An 18140-nucleotide genomic window follows, 5' to 3' on the forward strand; every position below is an offset into this window, starting at 1 on the left:
CCTTAACATGTCCCTGTTTAAGCGCGGGGCGAGATGCGGTCGAACGCAGATGGCCACCCGCACGTCGCCCTCTCTCAAATGAAGATTAGCGACGGTGAAGGCTTTCTGGGCTAGAATGCACCGCTGCTCCCATAAGACACTAAATGATGTACAAGTGCATTTATTACAGCACCCCCTATAAATCTGAGCGCAGCCTGAACTCCAGGGAGAGGTTAATGGATTACAAAGGGATGCGGTATCGAACCTTCAAGAAGTTTATACACCACATCAATATGTGCAATGCTATCGATCATTTAGACCTTGACAGACAAATTAAATTCATAAACTTGATAATGCACTGGATTATTCTTATTGCTTACGATAGTGGAATGGTGTGTGATTTTGTTTTTCTAAAGAATGCCGTTTTAGGGTCACAGGTTATCGACGGAATCCACTTAATAGAGACCCCATTGAAAAACAGCAAGAAGAGTGCTGATCTTGGTTCAAACTGAGAGTGAAGTGTCAGAGTCCCCATCAAAAGCTACACAGTAAAGGAACCTTTACATGTAATACAATTCTGGCGTCAGCAGACATCTTGTTCTTGGGGCCTTTAAAGATGCTGCTTCAATGGTTTTTTTTCTAATCCACACAGAGTCATCAGAGATTCATGTTTATGTACAGTATGCTGTTGATATATGCCATGTTTATGTACAGTATGTTAATATGTACAGTACACTGTCTGTAGTGTGCTGTGTATGTAGTTCATGTACAGTATACTATTATGTAGTTTATGTACATTATGAAATGAAATGTGATATATTTGTCAATTGTGATTTTTCACCGCAATCTAAATTTGTCCTCTGCATTTACCCATCTGTGCAGTTAGAACACACACACACACACACACACACACACACACACACACACACACACACACACACACACACACACACACACACACACACACACACACACACACACAGGGGGCTGTGGATCACACGTGCCCAGAGCGGTGGGCAGCCCTAGCCCAGTGCCCGGGGAGCAATTGGGGTTAGGTGCCTTGCTCAAGGACACCTCAGTCATGGCCTCAGGTCTGGGAATCAAACCCACGACCCTCCGGTCACAAGACCAGTTCCCTAACCGCCAGGCCATGACTGCCCCATGCTGTATGCTGTATGGAGAGAGAGGAGTATGAAGTATGGAGTTTATGTACAGTATGATGTGTATGTACAGTATGCTACACACGAGGCAGCAAAAATGAATTTAGAGTTAAATCAAATTTATTACAAATATTTACATTCTCTCTGATATCAGATTTTAATTTTGTCAAATTCACAATACTCTCAACTGAGGCCATGTCAGATCTATTAAGGCTCATCAGACCTACTTAACACAGCCAATGGCAACATGAAGATCCACATAAAGCCACGCCTCCTACAAAAGACCCTGCACACACATACACACACACACACACACACACACACACACGCACACACGCGCACAGACAAAAACGCACACGCTCGTACACACATAGAGGCTGAAGTTATGTGCCAAAATACTTGACTGTCACCATCAGAAACAATTTGAATCAGTTAGTATCACTCCCCTCCATTACTGTTTCACAATCACAATCCTGTATTACAGTATATCACATCTTATTCACTCACATATACCACATATCTCACACACGTTTGTGAGCCTCGTTAGGGTTACTAGGAGACAGTAGTTCTCCGCTGCCGTGGAGAGGCCCTGTGACCCCTGCCGTAGCCCCGCCCAGTTTCACCTGCCCCGCCCATAATCTCGTTACTGTGAAGGCGGTTTGTTAAAAGCAAAAATGTCAAGAGAGCCGCCTCCACTTCACGTCTCTCCCCGGGACCCTCTCACCCCCCCTCGTCCGCCCCCAGCAGCAGGATGAGTGATTCCATTAGTTCAGCGTTCATACGTTAATACGTTAGTCCCCATTTGCATCAGAGATGGGGGGAGGGGTTTTTTTGTGTTGTTTGTTTGTTTTGTGTGTTTTGTCTTCTTCAGCCTGGCCCCAAAACCTGAAGAAAAAGAAAAAACACCCACAGAGGATGAAGCCCAAGCGTCAGCACCTCCGCAGAAACAGCCATCGCTCTACGTGGCTTAATTACAAAACCCCAGCACTGCCTCGTGTTAAGATTACTCACTGCAGGAGGCCAGCATAATTTGGACTTGGGGCTTTGTCATGTAATATAACACAACAGAACAGGCTTTCAGTATTAGATTTCCGATTTTAGCCTCCTTGACATTTCAAGCTGCATGAACTAATACATCTGTTATTTGTTGATCATTTGATTATTAACATACTTCATAAACCCAATCAGCTGCCCTGCTGGAGATGCGAATGAAGGGGACTCTTCTTTTGGCTGTTCCTCCCTCCCTCCCTCCCTCCCTCCCTCCCTCTCTCCCTCTCTCCCTCTCTCCCTCCCGCGTTCAGGGAGCATTAAGAAACGTTCGTTTGCCTCCTCGGCGCTTCGCTAATTCACGGCGGCAGCAGGAAGCCGAGCAGTCATCACTAACGGGAGACGGTGGGGGCCTGGCGTGGGGGCCTGGCGTGGGGGCCTCGCTCGTGCCCGGGTGTCACATGACGGTGTCGAGGGGCGTGGACGTAAGGGGGTCGGGGTGTGACGTAGCGCAAGCCCAGGAGAGCTGGACACGGGATGCGTCTGGACAAGGGACGCAACTGAACGCAGGACATGGAACATCGGGGTTCTTTGGTGTCTGTGTCTGTATCCCCCCCCCCCCTTTGTGCAAATACTACCTTAACAAGAACATGTACAGTACGCTGACAGTATATTGATTTCTGTACACTGTAGCAAACCACAGTCACTCCTTCCATGTGAAGTAACTAGTATTTATAGGAAATGACTGGGCAAAGAAAGATTTCTAAAGAAAATATAGATCTCTAATTCGGTCATCGTCTAGTTTTCGCCTGTTGCTATACAGGTCCAGGCTTGCAAGAATGTTTCAGCTGCTACCTCAAAAAGTACACAAAAGACAGGGGCGGGCGGCGTTCATCTCATCTGCTGCCTGTTTTGAGCACTGGGTTTGTGGGGGAGGGGGAGAGGGCGTGGTGTGTGGTGGCAGGAGGCGGGACGGGGGCGGGGCTAATCCACCTCGCTCTCGTTACTTGCCCCTTCAGGGCGTCGGAGCTTTTCCACCTGCTCATTGAACTGTCCGTCACCTCCTCTCCTGTCCTCCGATTGGACGGCGAGACGCTCTTCCTCATCAACGCGAGTCACGTCGTCTTCCTCCTCCTCATCCTCCTCTTCCTCGTCCTCCTCCTCTCTGCGTTCCTCCTCGCCCTGCACCTCCATTCGGACCTGGCCCTTCAGGTCGAGGGGCAGCATGGCTCCGAGATCCACCTCACCCGTTCAGGCCGTGTGGGCCGGGGGGCGTGGCCTGGGAGCTGTGGCCCTCCTTGATTGGTGAGGAGCTGGCCGATTCGTTGCTCACGGGCGAGATGTCGCTGCTGCTGTTGGTGTGGTTGACGGAGGGAGAGGTGGAGAGTGCGCCTGGCTTCAGAGAGATCTGCCAGGACGGGATTTTGGGGAGGGATGGAGAGGCAGGAAACTGTCTCCTGAGAGAGAGAGAGAGAGAGAGAGAGAGAGAGAGAGAGAGAGAGAGAGAAGAGAGAGAGAGAGAGAGAAAGAGAGAAAGAAAGAGAGAGGGAGAGAGAAAAAGAGAGAGAGGGAGAGAGAGAGAGAAAGAGAGACAGAGAGAGAGAGAGAGAGAGAGAGAGAGAGAGAGAACAAGCAAACGTGTGTGCGTTAATCAGTGATGATAATGAATCATTGATGATGACATTAGGATTTTATAGTAGTTAAAGATAAACCATGTACTAACGACTCTAATTGCAAATGCTTCATTTTGATTTTCTCTTGAATTTACAGAAGAAAGAGCAAACATTAAACAGCCTGGCACCAGGCTCTGATCACTCATGGTGCTGCCACTGATTTTTTAGGTCGCATGAAACTGTCACATCAGTAATGTGTTGATCATTTGATTATAACATAATTCATAAGACAAATCACTTGGTCTGCCAAACAGGACACTGGCAACTGTGATACAGGGGGAGTTCCCAGCCATCACGCATTATGCACTGATAACATGTAGATCACATTTACGGTAAATCCGTAAATACATTTCCAAAGAGAATTATGATGGTAGTAAATTAAGAGCCATGGGAATCACTGGAAACTTTCAAACTGAGTAGCGACCAGTAGAAAGTGGGTCTGGGATTTCCCGGAGCGATTCTTGCCACCGCATTCAGCTGGCAAGAAAACAAACGATGTAGTAGTCAGGTTTGAAAGGATGCGTTTCTGTCAGAGGTTCCTCTACTAACTAAGTATGCCATTGCTATTCCTTTCCTCACACACCGGGTGTTCTTAGCCATGAGCTGAACGCTAGCCAGGATTTGCTACACCCACAGCAAAGGGTGGGTGGGGGGGGGAAGCCAAAAAAAACCCGCTCACATTACTCCATCCTTTTATAGAGTGCATTGCTAAATATAGAGAAATACATTAAAAGTACAAATGAAGGTACAAGGGCGTAGTAACTTCACAGGAGGTTTTGTAGACCTGCAAGTCATATGTAATTATGAGAGATTACTGGCTCCCACATACTGGCTGAGGTGTAACCTCGTGAAAACAAACAAAACAGAACAAAATGGAGTCTTCGTGAAAAGGTACACAGCTTCTTCTGGTAAGACTTCAAATGGTTTCCGCTGGTGCAGCCCAACCCAATGGCCAGAGAGATCTGTGTCTCTGGTTAGCTCTTACTCCTCCCAGAAAGGGAAAATGTTTCTGTTAAAATGACGGCAGGGAGAAAGGAAACGGAAACACTTCGAGATTCAAGTGTGAAATGACAGAAGTCATATTCCTGCAGAAGAGGAGCTGCAAAGGTCAGGGGTCAAACGCAGACCAATTACAGATCAGCACGGCTGTAACTGGGGGCGGGGGGGTGGTGGTTATGAAGAGGCAATCACGTGCCCCGGGGGGGGAAAGTGTGGCTGTAGAGCACTGCACTGTATCGGCCTGGGGTCGTGTGCGGGGTCACTGGACGCTCACAGGTGAACTCGAGGAGGGTCTTACCTGCTGAGTAAAAGTCCCTTCAGCGACGCAATCTCAGCCTTGAGCTCACTGATGCTCTGAGACTCCATCATGCGGTTAGTGGTGGAGGAGGCCTGTGGGGGGGAAAAACCAATCAAACAAAGCGATCTCTTCCTGTACGGTCTGGGATCAGGAGGGAACGCCGTTCCCATGCGCCATGATGGTTTGGGGTTTATGGGTTACGATTTTTGAGCAGCGAGTTGGGTATTCAGTGCAACTTACGGAAACACCTATAAACATCAAGTGCCTGTGAGCCCTGTGCTCGCTGCTTATCGCTTGCGAGACCAGAACCAATCTGACAACAGCAGTACAAACCGAACACAGCAGAACAATGATCTGCCCACATCTGATCTCCAGCCATCCGTTTAGAGCCTTTTGGAAGAACAGCGAAGGGTTCATGAGTTCAGACTCATGGGGGTGGGTGGGGTAGTAAAGGGAGTAATCACGCCATTTTTCCATATTTTTCCATATTTCCGACTGCTGATTTGTGCAGGATAGAGGTGCATGATAAGAGGTCTCAGGCACAACAATAGCAGCTTTCATCAGCCAGCCACAAGTCAAAGGTTTTTTTCTTTTTTTTTATTATTAAAAGGAGCGTTATCACACACACTGCTCGGCCAGAGATGTACTGCTGTGCAGGATGACGGCCAATTGAAACGACCTGCAAACATTTGAATAGCAAATGACTTCTGAAAAATCACCCATCTTTTTTTCTTTTTAAATGGACAGGCGGTTGATGGTGCAATCTCACACAAAAAATGACGTCTCTCGCAGCTGAGACGGGGGCCATTCGCGGTGAGCGTGGGTGTGCAGGGCGGTCCGCGGACCGTGACGGTGCAGGACGGTCTGTGGCGAGAGAAGCGTGTTGAGCCCAGACAGCACTCCGGCTCCCGGCTCTCTCCACTGCCAGAATCTTGGAGAACAAAACCCACTTCAATGCCCAAAGCACCATGTCTGCTGTGCGTGCACTAAAATTTGAGCGGATTAAGTGGGGGCTCCCGAGCCCTGTTCTGAGCAGAAATAAAAGTGTTGTAAAGCTACACCGAGTCACAGGGGTACCTGACGCTTTGAACCGTCCACAAACAAACAGCCCTCATCCTCTGCTTAATCCCCCCATCCTCCCTGCCTTCGAGAAGGGAGAGGGAGAGGGAACTAGAGGTGGAAATGATGGAAAAGGAGCTGGGGAACAGAAAACCCAGAGTGTAATTAAGGATGTCTGACTCACCAGGGGCAGCTAGTTAGGAGGCAGAGACCCCCTGTCGAGTGAAGAGGGATAAGTTGGAGTCTTTCACATGTAATTACATCTAAAGGAAATTAATTGAATCACATCTGAAAAGGATCGGGCTCATTTGCAGTGTGGGGTGGGGGGGGTGGGGGGTGCAAGTAAGGTTGGGGTTTCTCTGCTATCTGCTCCTAAAGCCCCTCTGATAAAGTGTGGTGTTTTTGGAGGGCACATCTGATCGGGGCTGAATGCATTAGGCCTGGTGAAGACACTCTTATTACAGGCTTCACCTCATTACGACCATCATAATCCCAAACTCCCCACGGCGGGCGCATAATAAGGCTGGCATGTGCCTCTCGCTAATTTTACCTGTGGAAAAAAATTAATTGCTTCAGCGGCCAAGCTTACACTTCACAGACATAAAATCCAAATAACGTTTTGAATCGTGGGGCTGAGACGCACCTCACTGCACCATGTGCTTACAGTCCAGGCCACGACGACCACTACGACCCAAGGTGGGGTTGGCGAAAGCAATGTGACCGGTTGTGGGGGACACAGGTTGGTATGGGTAGTGTAGTGGGGAGGAGACTCAGGTTGGTATGGGTAGTGTAGTGGGTCTCCCCAGTGGCAGACGGAGGTTCAAACCCCACCCGGGCGAGTGCTCTGAGCCCTACCAGTAAGAGTCCGTTGGCAAGACTCCCAACACTACATTAGCCCACCTCTGTAACATGCGTGAAATTGCCAGTCCCCCTGGATAAGAGTGCCTGCCAAATGCATAAAATGTAAATGTAAAACGACCGCTGATGAACGCTGGGACGGCTGTGGGTGTCCCCGAGCGGGGACAGCTCCCCTTGGCCGGAGATCTGCGTCAGGTGAACCACGTCTCTCCGAAACGGAGACGCGAGGACACACGAGGAGGACGGCGGGAGACGAGCCAGTGAAAGCTGGAGCTAGAAAAGGCCCGTGGACCTCTAGCACTGGACGATATCTGTGTGCTACACAGGCGGCGTCAAAGAAACGCGCAGGTCCTCAGGCTGATGAAAGGGTCCCTGTGTAACTCGTGTGTATTTACGGTGCAATCAGCTAGAAACTAAATCCCTCAGGAGTGTTTCTAGTGAAAGTAGTGGTACAATTCACTTCAGTGTGTTTACACACTCCCCCAGCCATGAACACTTTGGCTAAAAAACTAAACATCTCCTAATCTTCCACGTGCCGGCACTAATAAAGGGACCATCTTTGAATTTAAAATGGGACACGCCCATATGAACGGGACAGACATTGATATGAATACTCCAGGCTTATGCTGAAAACATCAACATCTTCCGATTACAACGTTGCTACCAGAAATCAAACACCGACCTGCCACCCATACGGTAAAATTAATATTAATCAATTACCTAATAGAAATATGGTAGCACTAAATGAGAAAAATATGCACATTTGCTCATTTCATGTTAATTAAAGTAAAATTACTGAAAAGGCATCGGGTTCAAAGTCATTTCCGTAACACGTCTCAAATGAGAGGAAGAGAGTAGCTAGCTAACATGAGCGCACGCGCTGTAATTCAGTGGTTTCAACTAGCAGGGATGTTTACTTTGCAGCAGAAGGAACAGGAGCCACCATGTGTTTTGCGTTAAACACACATTTCCATGTAAGAGAGTTTTAATTGCCAAGCTTGGCACATTCTGCGCAGCACGGGGAAGCCTAGAAAACCACGACCCGAAAATGATAACCAACTCAGCGCCTCAACATGTGTTCTTAATCACACACTCCGGACCTGAAAACCATTTTCACAATTTCCCATATGGCTGCAGACAACAGGGCCAGCGTCCCCCAAAGAAAATTTAAGATCCACTCTTTGGCTATAAAGCAGAGTTTATGATTTGTTTAATGGATGTTTTGATGTGAAATATACTTTTTATACACCGCTGTCTTCCAACAAGGCACTCATGGCAAATGACGGCAACACTTTAATCCAATTTACACTTTAACAGGACTCTCCACCACTCGCGCGTGTTGGCTGGCCCCGCTTACATGATTGTCTGAAAAGCGCTCGGAGCAGAAGGATGCGGGAGCTCTTCAGCTGAGGGAGAGAGGAGCGATGTGGGGCGCCAATCGGGGCTCACGCACCCCGCCTGGCTCGGGCGACGGCCACCCCCAAACGTGGGAGGAGCCGGGAGAAGACTACGGCCACCACAAGGGAAAATAAAAACCCCAAATCTATGGGGAAGAGTGGTGAGTGTGCAGTTCTGATGAACTTCAGAGGGGTGAAAGGTTCATATTTCTCTCCCGTTTTTTTTTGCCGCGGCCCAGATGCGTTCCCATATGTTCTCCTGCAGGATCCAGATGCTCCGTTCAAACACCCACGTGCCTAACAAGCTGTGGACATAAAACATCGCCTCCCATCTCCATTCTGAAGCGCCCTCCGAATGCTTTCTGCCGCCTGTTACCAGATGATTTATCAGACCAACCACGAGATACAAAGTGACTAGACTTTCTTATTCAGAGGTATGTAGATGTGTTTTTAACAGGCACTGCATTCTTAATGTCAGCTATTTCTCGGAGACGAGCACGAGACATTGGGGATTATAAGCGTGCCTTCAGAAGGGAATGAGACGAGCAGTCGTGATGAGTGCTTTGCTGAAAGATTATGACACCATTGCACACCACATTAGCGTGTGAGCAGGAGAAAACACACACACACAACCGAGCTGCTACAGGGCAGCCTGCGAATACTGTGCTTGAATCCAGCAGCATTCACACACACACACACACACACACACACACACACACACACACACACACACACACACACACACACACACACACACACACACACACACGCCCCCGAGTCATGCTCCTGGAGAAGGTAGCTCTGAAGTTCAGTTAACTGAACGAGTTATCAACCTTGCGATGTCTAAATGGTCTTCAGGCACATGACATAAGAGTTTAAACAATCGCACTTTTCACCTGGCACCTCGCAGGGGGTTAAACGAGGTCTCTCACCTACTGAATATAGGCAGAGTGTTGGTTGGGGTTTGTGGGTGGGGCCAGGCTGCGCTGGGACCCTGCAGGCTCCGCCCCTAGGCCTGCAAGCCCCGCCCCTGGCCCTGGCACACTTGCTCTGGCCTTGCGTGAGTGTCCTTACATGCTGTTTATTGGGTTGGTGCGGTCTCCACCCGGCCCGCTTACCAACAGCTCTCGTTTCAGTAACATATGAGCCACGTCGACACTAATAATTTAATCAGGGTGAGGCTTCCATCTCAGTGTCACTGAAAAATGCCACATGTTTTTTTTAAGCTCACACTGGCCTTGTTTTACTGAAGCTGCACCCTTGGGAGGGAGGGGGAGAGAGAGAGAGAGAGAGAGAGAGAGAGAGAGAGAGAGAGAGAGAGAGAGAGAGAGAGAGAGAGAGAGAAACAGAACCTGACAAAATTAGGTACTTTATTTACACCATAAGGACCAACACTACAAGTCCCTGTTATTCATGATATCCTGGTGAGAAATGACCACTTTGGGTAGGAATGTATTTTTTTAGCCCCAAGAAGCCAGCTGGGGTTTTCCCTCCCGTTCCACACAGCAGTGACTGTCTTCGCTGAAAGGGATTCCACACATTCCTCTTTATTGAGAACTGTCATTCGAAAGTGTTTTTGCCAACAATCACGGACATAATGAAAGGTATTACTCAAATCACGATTACACAGTTACAGAAACTATTGAAGAAGAGTCTATTGTAACTGTTCATGAAAGCAAATATCTCTCAGGCACTGGCAGGACTGTTAAGGGTCACGGCACCAGCCCCGAGAATGCAAGTAGTGTGTGTGCAGCGTGGAGTTTGCGCTGCCGCAGGTATGGCCGACGTACCTGAGAACTGGCCAACTCCTGGGACATCTCCTGAATCCGCTTTTGCTGCTGAACCAGGAGCTCCTGCACAGAGGCCAGCGTCGTCTGCAGCTGGGTCACTACACACACACACACACACACACACACACACACACACACACACACACACACACACACACACACACACACACAGTTCCAACCTGTCAAGCAGTGCGCAGCCAGAAGACAAGGGCCTGAACAATGAGAATACACTCAAACGCCTATACAGAATATCTGTACATGTTGCTCACAGTTTTCTACCGGGGCGCCGTTTTCCTCTCAGTCAGTAATAGAAGACGACTACATTTGGTCATGATTAATCACCAGTGTCTGATTGAATATCAGCCTAGCGTCTCTAAACCTCCATTAGCCGGGGTTAGTCTCTCTCAAACTCTCCAAACAATCAACAAGACGGGCGGGGAAGAAAAAAAGAAAACAAACAAACAAAAAAAAAACCTCTCATTTGAGAGACGGCAGAGGAAGCTACACAAAGTGTCCCCACTAATCCAAGTAAATATAGCTCATTTTGCATCGAGCCTGAAGATTGAATTATTGCCAGGTTTTTCCTGTCCTGAGGATCGAGAGTGCCATGCAGGAACAGTGCTAACAGGCCATGAGCTGCTGTTATTAATGAGGGCATCCTTTCAAATAACCCAGAGCACAAGTGGCTCTCTCCCGGCTTCTAGTCACACATGCGTTCGCAAACAATGCATTAAGTTTCCAAACTGATTATGTTACAGAAAACCAATAAACGCCTCTATAAATCATGCTCTGTAAAGTGTTAAATCAACTCTAATTGGATTAACATCTACAGATATTATTAGCTGCCGACTGCTGGCCCTCCAGTGTGCTGTTATGGCGCTGTGCTTATGTGGAAACGACGTTTTGTACCGCACAGGCTACGACGTGTTACACGTGTTCTTCCTCCACGGCGCTGCTCAACAACAGGCTGCAAGAAAAACAAAGACCCAGGGGCTCCACGAGACACCCAGGGGCTCCACGAGTCACCCAGCGACTCCACGAGACACCCAGGGGCTCCACGAGACACCCAGGGGCTCCACGAGTCACCCAGGGGCTCCACGAGTCACCCAGGGGCTCCACGAGTCACCCAGCGGCTCCAGAAGTCACCCACGGGCTCCACGAGACACCCAGCGGCTCCACGAGTCACCCACGGGCTCCATGAGACACCCAGGGGCTCCACGAGACACCCAGGGGCTCCACGAGTCACCCACGGGCTCCACGAGTCACCCAGCGGCTCCACGAGTCACCCAGGGGCTCCCAGAGTCACCCAGGGGCTCCCAGAGTCACCCAGGGGCTCCACGAGTCACCCAGGGGCTCCACGAGTCACCCATGACCTCCACGAGTCACCTACGGACTCCACGAGACACCCAGGGGCTCCACGAGTCACCCAGGGGCTCCACGAGTCACCCAGGGGCTCCACGAGTCACCCACGAACTCCACGAGTCACCCACGGGCTCCACGAGTCACCCAGGGGCTCCACGAGTCACCCACGGGATCCACGAGTCACCCAGGGGCTCCACGAGTCACCCAAGGGCTCCACAAGTCACCCAGGGGCTCCACGAGTCACCCAGCGGCTCCACGAGTCACCCAGGGGCTCCACGAGTCACCCACGGGCTCCACGAGTCACCCAGCGGCTCCACGAGTCACCCAGGGGCTCCCCGAGTCACCCAGGGGCTCCACGAGACACCCAGGGGCTCCACGAGTCACCCAGGGGCTCCACGAGTCACCCACGAACTCCACGAGTCACCCACGAGATCCACGAAACACCCAGGGGCTCCACGAGACACCCAGGGGCTCCACGAGTCACCCAGGGGCTCCACGAGTCACCCACGAACTCCACGAGTCACCCACGAGCTCCACGAAACACCCAGGGGCTCCACGAAACACCCAGGGGCTCCACGAGACACCCAGGGGCTCCACGAGTCACCCAGGGGCTCCACGAGTCACCCACGGGCTCCCAGAGTCACCCAGGGGCTCCACGAGTCACCCAGGGGCTCCACGAGTCACCCAGGGGCTCCACGAGTCACCTACGGACTCCACGAGACACCCAGGGGCTCCACGAGTCACCCAGGGGCTCCACGAGTCACCCAGGGGCTCCACGAGTCACCCACGAACTCCACGAGTCACCCACGGGCTCCACGAGTCACCCAGGGGCTCCACGAGTCACCCACGGGATCCACGAGTCACCCAGGGGCTCCACGAGTCACCCACGGGCTCCACGAGTCACCCAAGGGCTCCACAAGTCACCCAGGGGCTCCACGAGTCACCCAGCGGCTCCACGAGTCACCCAGGGGCTCCACGAGTCACCCACGGGCTCCACGAGTCAACCAGCGGCTCCACGAGTCACCCAGGGGCTCCCCGAGTCACCCAGGGGCTCCACGAGACACCCAGGGGCTCCACGAGTCACCTAGGGGCTCCACGAGTCACCCACGAACTCCACGAGTCACCCACGAGCTCCACGAAACACCCAGGGGCTCCACGAGACACCCAGGGGCTCCACGAGTCACCCAGGGGCTCCACGAGACACCCAGGGGCTCCACGAGACACCCAGGGGCTCCACGAGTCACCCAGGGGCTCCACGAGTCACCCAGGGGCTCCACTCAAAGAGACCCTGCAGAAGCTCAAGAGAGTGAGGTAGCTAGAACAGGACTCCGCCACAGTGGCCATCTGACTACTCAACTGGACCTGCCCATCAGAGAGAGCGCGTGGCCACTGGTTTCATCTCAGGCTGGGACCTTTTACTTTGCACAGGGTCAGGGACTTACTGTACGTGGCAATACGAATGGAGTGACCTTTGGCCTCCAGCGGTTCAGTTCTACGGATGCCGCTACGCAAACCGGCAGTTCAGTCCCGGTTTTACTTTGGTGCCAAGCGCCAACTGCTGGGAAAGATGCTGCAGGCGCGGGAGGCAGAGCACGAGAGATAACGAGGCCATTCAGTCTGGCTTGGCTTGAAACAAGCTCTGTCTGTGTGGAAAGCGAGTGGGTTGAATTTGAGAAGCAGCGAGTGGTCTCGCAGCTGCCGTGAGGAGCCACACGGCACGCCTGGTGTAAATTATTCAGTAAATACCTCTATATATTGTACACTAGGGTTGCAGCGGTAACCGGTTTCACGGTATACCACGGTATTAAAATGCACGGTTATCATACCGTGTGCGTTTGCTTATTACCGGTAAAAAAGCAAGCCAGCGGAGAAACTGACCCGCGCATGCGCAACTCCGCTCCGGTTCAGCTACTCGGCACACAGCAGTGAGAATGGCAGAAAGTGCATCAGACTTAACACATTTTTTAACAAAAAAAAAGCTAAACTAAAATCAGTGGCGAAAATGACGTAATCGCGGTGGCTCCGCCCGTGCGCGAGCGTCTCGCGCGCTGTCGATTTGCGAGGTCGTGCACCTCTCGAACTTGTAACTTTGCGCGCGCTGCGCCTCAGCGCAATGAACAAAGTCATGTTTGCAGGATTCATACACGTTTAAAAGGTGGAAATAAAACACTTGTACGTCACTTTAAAGGTCCGTTTCAATATTTCCCAGCACCTTAAACTTAATTAAGTTAAATATTTATACATATACTCGAAATAATTCGCTTTTTCATCACATTATTTAATGGTTGTTTATTTCCAAAACGCCCAATCTTAACGTCTTCACGTTCTCTCATGTTTCGTCCTGGAATTAAAAGAGGCTCGTATTTGTTAACGTAAGACAAAAGAACTGCGGAGTCGCGTGCTACGGTCACTAGTGAAAGTATAAACCTAGCTTTTTATGGTCCTTGCTTTCACTGGATGTGAAAGACGCTATTAATTTACATGCGTTCAAATTCTAACGTACCTGTTTTTGATATGTTAAAACCAGACTCGGTGTGAAAACCTTAAAATAGAAATCTCTATTGTGATGATGTCAGAAATAAATCCTCTCTTCCTGCGGTATCTGGTTATATTCCAACTTGGCAGTACAACGGACGTTTACAACAGTTGTTGATCAGACACTGACCCAGGCTGAGTTTATCAGATATTAAATAATTTAAACTTAAATAATTGTACTGAAGTCCATGATTTAGGTTTCTCAAATTTTGCAGTATTTATATAAACATGTGTACAGCTTATTTTTTTAAAGGACACATTTTGTATACAATAGTTCCAGGTTTCTACAATAAATAGTTAATTGAACAAAAATAACTTGTTGTAATTTCTTTAAGGGTCGCTGTATCTTTTAATAATATACAAACTAACTGTGATACCGTGATAACCGTGATACCGCGGTATTTTGAGAGACGGTTATCATACCGTGAAAATCTCATACCGTTGCAACCCTATTGTACACTACATATGTCCAAACCTCTCTGTTTCTTTAATGGCCAGCTGGTCACCAATATGCTCTCTACTGACAAAAGGGCCAAAGAGAAAGCACAATTCCATTACTGGCTGCATGAGTGTGTGTGTGTGTGTGTGTGTGTGTGTGTGTGTGTGTATATCAGTTTGTGTGTGTGTGTGTATCAGAGTGTGTGTGTGTGTGTGTGTGTCTGTGTGTGTGTGTGAGAGTGTGTGTCAGTGGGTGTATCAGTGTGTGTGTGTGTGTGGTGTGTGTGTGTGTGTGTGTGTGTGTGTGTGTGTGTGTGTGTGTGTGTGTGTGTGTGTGTGTGTGCGTGAGAGTGTGTGTGTGTGTGTGCGTGAGTGTGTGTGTGTGTGTGTGTGAGCGTGAGAGTGTGTGCGTGAGTGTGTGTGTGTGTGTGTGCGCGTGAGAGTGTGTGTGTGTGTGTGTGTGTGTGTGTGTGTGTGTGTGTGTGTGTGTGTGTGTGTGTGTGTGTGGTATATGTGGTGTGTGTCAGTCAAAGTGCTTCCGAGGCCCATTGGTTAATTGTGTGTGCAGACTTGCAGGGTGAGTGTGATGGGAGTGACGGTGGTGTGAGAGTGTCACGGCAACAGTCGTCAGGGACGCAGGAGCTCGACGCTGGAGCAACGGGGCAACATAAACAGCGTCCGCGGGCAGTTGGCAGCAGAGGCAGTCGGTTGCGATTACTCATGTTGTGAGGAGAGGGGAGAACGCGCTCTGTAATTGCAACCCTCTCCCAACTGTTAACTGAAACAGTCATTAACTACAATAGCAGCTTGGCTACTGCAACCACAGCAAATTAGATCAGCAGCGTGACTGACTGACTGACTGTGGAAAGGTGGGTTATTCATTCAGAGGGAGAGAGAGACGGAAAGACCATCAGAGAGGAGAAAAAAAAGAGTGTGAGAGAGAGTGAGAGAGAGAGAGAGGGAGGGAGAGAATCAAACTGAAAGATAGCCACTGGAGACCCAGCGAAATGCTTTGTAAAATGGAAGGGAAAATCATCTCAACATCAAAGTCATTATCAATATAATCTGCAAACATGACCCTAAACAAAACAGGGATTATGTGCAAACCAAACAGAACAATGGAGAGACAGGTACCATTACATGAAGGAAGGATTATTTTTTTTGCATATATGAACCAAAAAGGCAATAAAAAAAGGCTCATTTGTTAATCAGATAAAGGCAGCCACAAGGAGTTTGCACGCGAAGGTTCACCGTTCAGGCTCCGCCCCCCCCCCCCCCCCCCCAGCCAGGCTCCGCCCCCCCCCAGCCAGACTCAGACAGCCCTGCTCACCGAGCGATTACAATCTACAGATACTAAAACTCCACTTCATGTGACAAACGATCAGCCTGTCCGCCTGTGTGTCCAGCTCCACACGCCTGACAGGACTTCGCTCACTGATAACATCCTCTTCTGAGCTAATCCAATTTGCTTATTCTGATCTCCCGGATCATTAAAGCAACAGACGCCACACGACTAGACCCGACCCGGACCCGACCCGACGCCCGGCTAACAGCAGTGCCTGTTTGGTCAGCTGAACATTTGTTTTCAGTGTTCAAAAAACCAAAAATCAGCCCTGTATAGCAACTGCCTTTACCTGAACACATTCAAGCCTGCCGTTAACAACAGGCACATCCCATGCAAAGTGACTAACGCTGGCCTTGTCAAATTTTCACTGGGCAAACAAAGACCTGTCAAATAAATATATAATCGTGCACACCCACAAAGTCCTCAAAAACATAGCAACAGGGACATTTGGTCTATGTTCTCTTTGTACACATACACCCCTCTCCCCCACACACACACACACACACACACACACACACACACACACTTCTCTATTTACATTCAAACAGGGGAGCGAGGCTGCGTACACGCAGACTAAAGTTTCTCTGCGCAGTGTCCCGCTTACATGGTTGCCGGCTCGTTTAATTACGGCGGTGGGCGAGCTGGGGGGGGAGGATGTGTGTGTGTGTGTGTGTGTGTGTGTGTGTGTGTGTGTATGGGGGTGTCCCTCTCTGACAGCCTGGCTCAGATTCCTCACCTGTCCAAGGCGGAAGACGCACCTGTCACTGTGCACTTAATCACGGGCCTGCTAGGCCCACAGCCAGCCAGGCGCTCCACGGCGTCGAAAATTAAAATGAACTTTCTCACCACACAGTCACAAAGAAGAAAAAAAAAACACACAACATAATAATAAAAAAAAAAAAACTGAAACGCTGTCATTCCCTCTCCCCTCATTAATATTCCGGGGTTAAGAGCTTTTCAGCCAAATGTAATTAATTGGGGCTGAGCTGACAGTAAACAAGCAATTTCAAATTAAAGCGAAATGACAGGACCGTCATTTGTAAAATGTGAGCAGATTTTGGCGACAGATAAATGAAGGAAAATGTTAAGGAGGAAGAAGTGATGAAGATATTAATCTTCACCTGTCTGGGCCAGTGTGCCACTCATCTCTGCCATGCTCCTCTCCATCCTCTGCAGATGTTGCTTGTCCTCTCGGCCGCCCATAATGAGGGGGACGATGTATTTCTGCAATTAAAACGCATGACACACTATTAGAATCCGGGACACGGAGCCGCCGTTTCCGGCCGAACGGGGCTTCAAGCAGAAAAGCCCCCGCCCCGAGCCTTTCCCCCACACACTGTGGGGGGCAAATGTACAACACACACCTTTGCACTGTCAGTTATGGAAAAAGGAAGTGAATTAATCTACACCACCCCCCCCCCCCCCCCCCCCCACCACACACAAGCAAATTTTTCACTTTAACATTAAAACAAGCAGCAGCAGACGGACGTATATGGATGAAAGTTTATTCAGAAACACGTTTCCCTGCCTGTGACTTTGTTTAAAAATAAATATATAAATAACCAAGTGTTAAGCGCCCCCCCCCCGCCCCCCCCTGCTCCCTGTGGAAAGTCTTGTGGTTTCTTCACTTCATCTACTGCAATTTGACTCAATAGCTTGACATGCAGGCCAAGAATTAAGCAATGGGGCGTGACTTTGGGTTCAACTTCATTAAGCCCTTTAGCCCGCCGCCGGGCTGCTTCCTTCACACACGTCACCGGCGGAGGACAATCGCCTGTCAGAGCGAAGCCGTGTCCAACAACCCGCTCATACACGGGGAACGAGCCTCCGGGTCGCGGGGCTGGTGCGGTGCCTTCTCGGGGAGCCGCGCGGAAGGGGCGGCGGCTTACGTCGAGGAGGAGGAGCAGGGGGGGGGGCGCAGCTGCTGCTGCTGGAGGCGTGGTCCGCGTGCGAGCGTGAGCAGCACCAGGGCCTTCGCCCACGCGTGAAGGAACAGTTGGCCCAGCCAGGTTTTCACAAGCCGTTGTTGACACCGGCAGAAGTAATAAACACTTTTAAGTTGAAAAAGATTAAAGGAGCGGTGACGGTGGGGTAATTAATACGACGGGCTGCTGGGAGTGGTGTTTACATGCCGCTCTATAGCGCCAGGGGAAGGCCGGGCCGGGCGCAGGGCATATGGTGGCACTGGCGCGATGCCCGCCTGACATGACAGCCGTGCGAGAGCTCTCGCAGCAGGGGGGGCGGCACCTCACCGCGCCAA

At 50.2% G+C, this 18140-nt stretch overlaps 1 protein-coding gene across 1 annotated transcript in view; it reads right to left on the reverse strand.

Annotated features, from left to right (window-relative positions):
• Nucleotides 1-2408: 2408 nt before the first annotated feature.
• pex14 (peroxisomal biogenesis factor 14) overlaps nt 2409-18140 on the reverse strand; it is a 57769-nt gene continuing 42037 nt past the window's right edge. Inside the window, 5 exon segments of the mRNA XM_077018496.1 lie at nt 2409-3374; nt 3376-3583; nt 5097-5188; nt 10201-10298; nt 17002-17104. Coding sequence (XP_076874611.1) covers nt 3111-3374; nt 3376-3583; nt 5097-5188; nt 10201-10298; nt 17002-17104 — 765 coding nt within the window. The 3' untranslated portion in view covers nt 2409-3110.

The sequence above is a fragment of the Brachyhypopomus gauderio genome, chromosome 10, assembly GCF_052324685.1.
Source record: "Brachyhypopomus gauderio isolate BG-103 chromosome 10, BGAUD_0.2, whole genome shotgun sequence".
Taxonomy (NCBI): domain Eukaryota; kingdom Metazoa; phylum Chordata; class Actinopteri; order Gymnotiformes; family Hypopomidae; genus Brachyhypopomus; species Brachyhypopomus gauderio.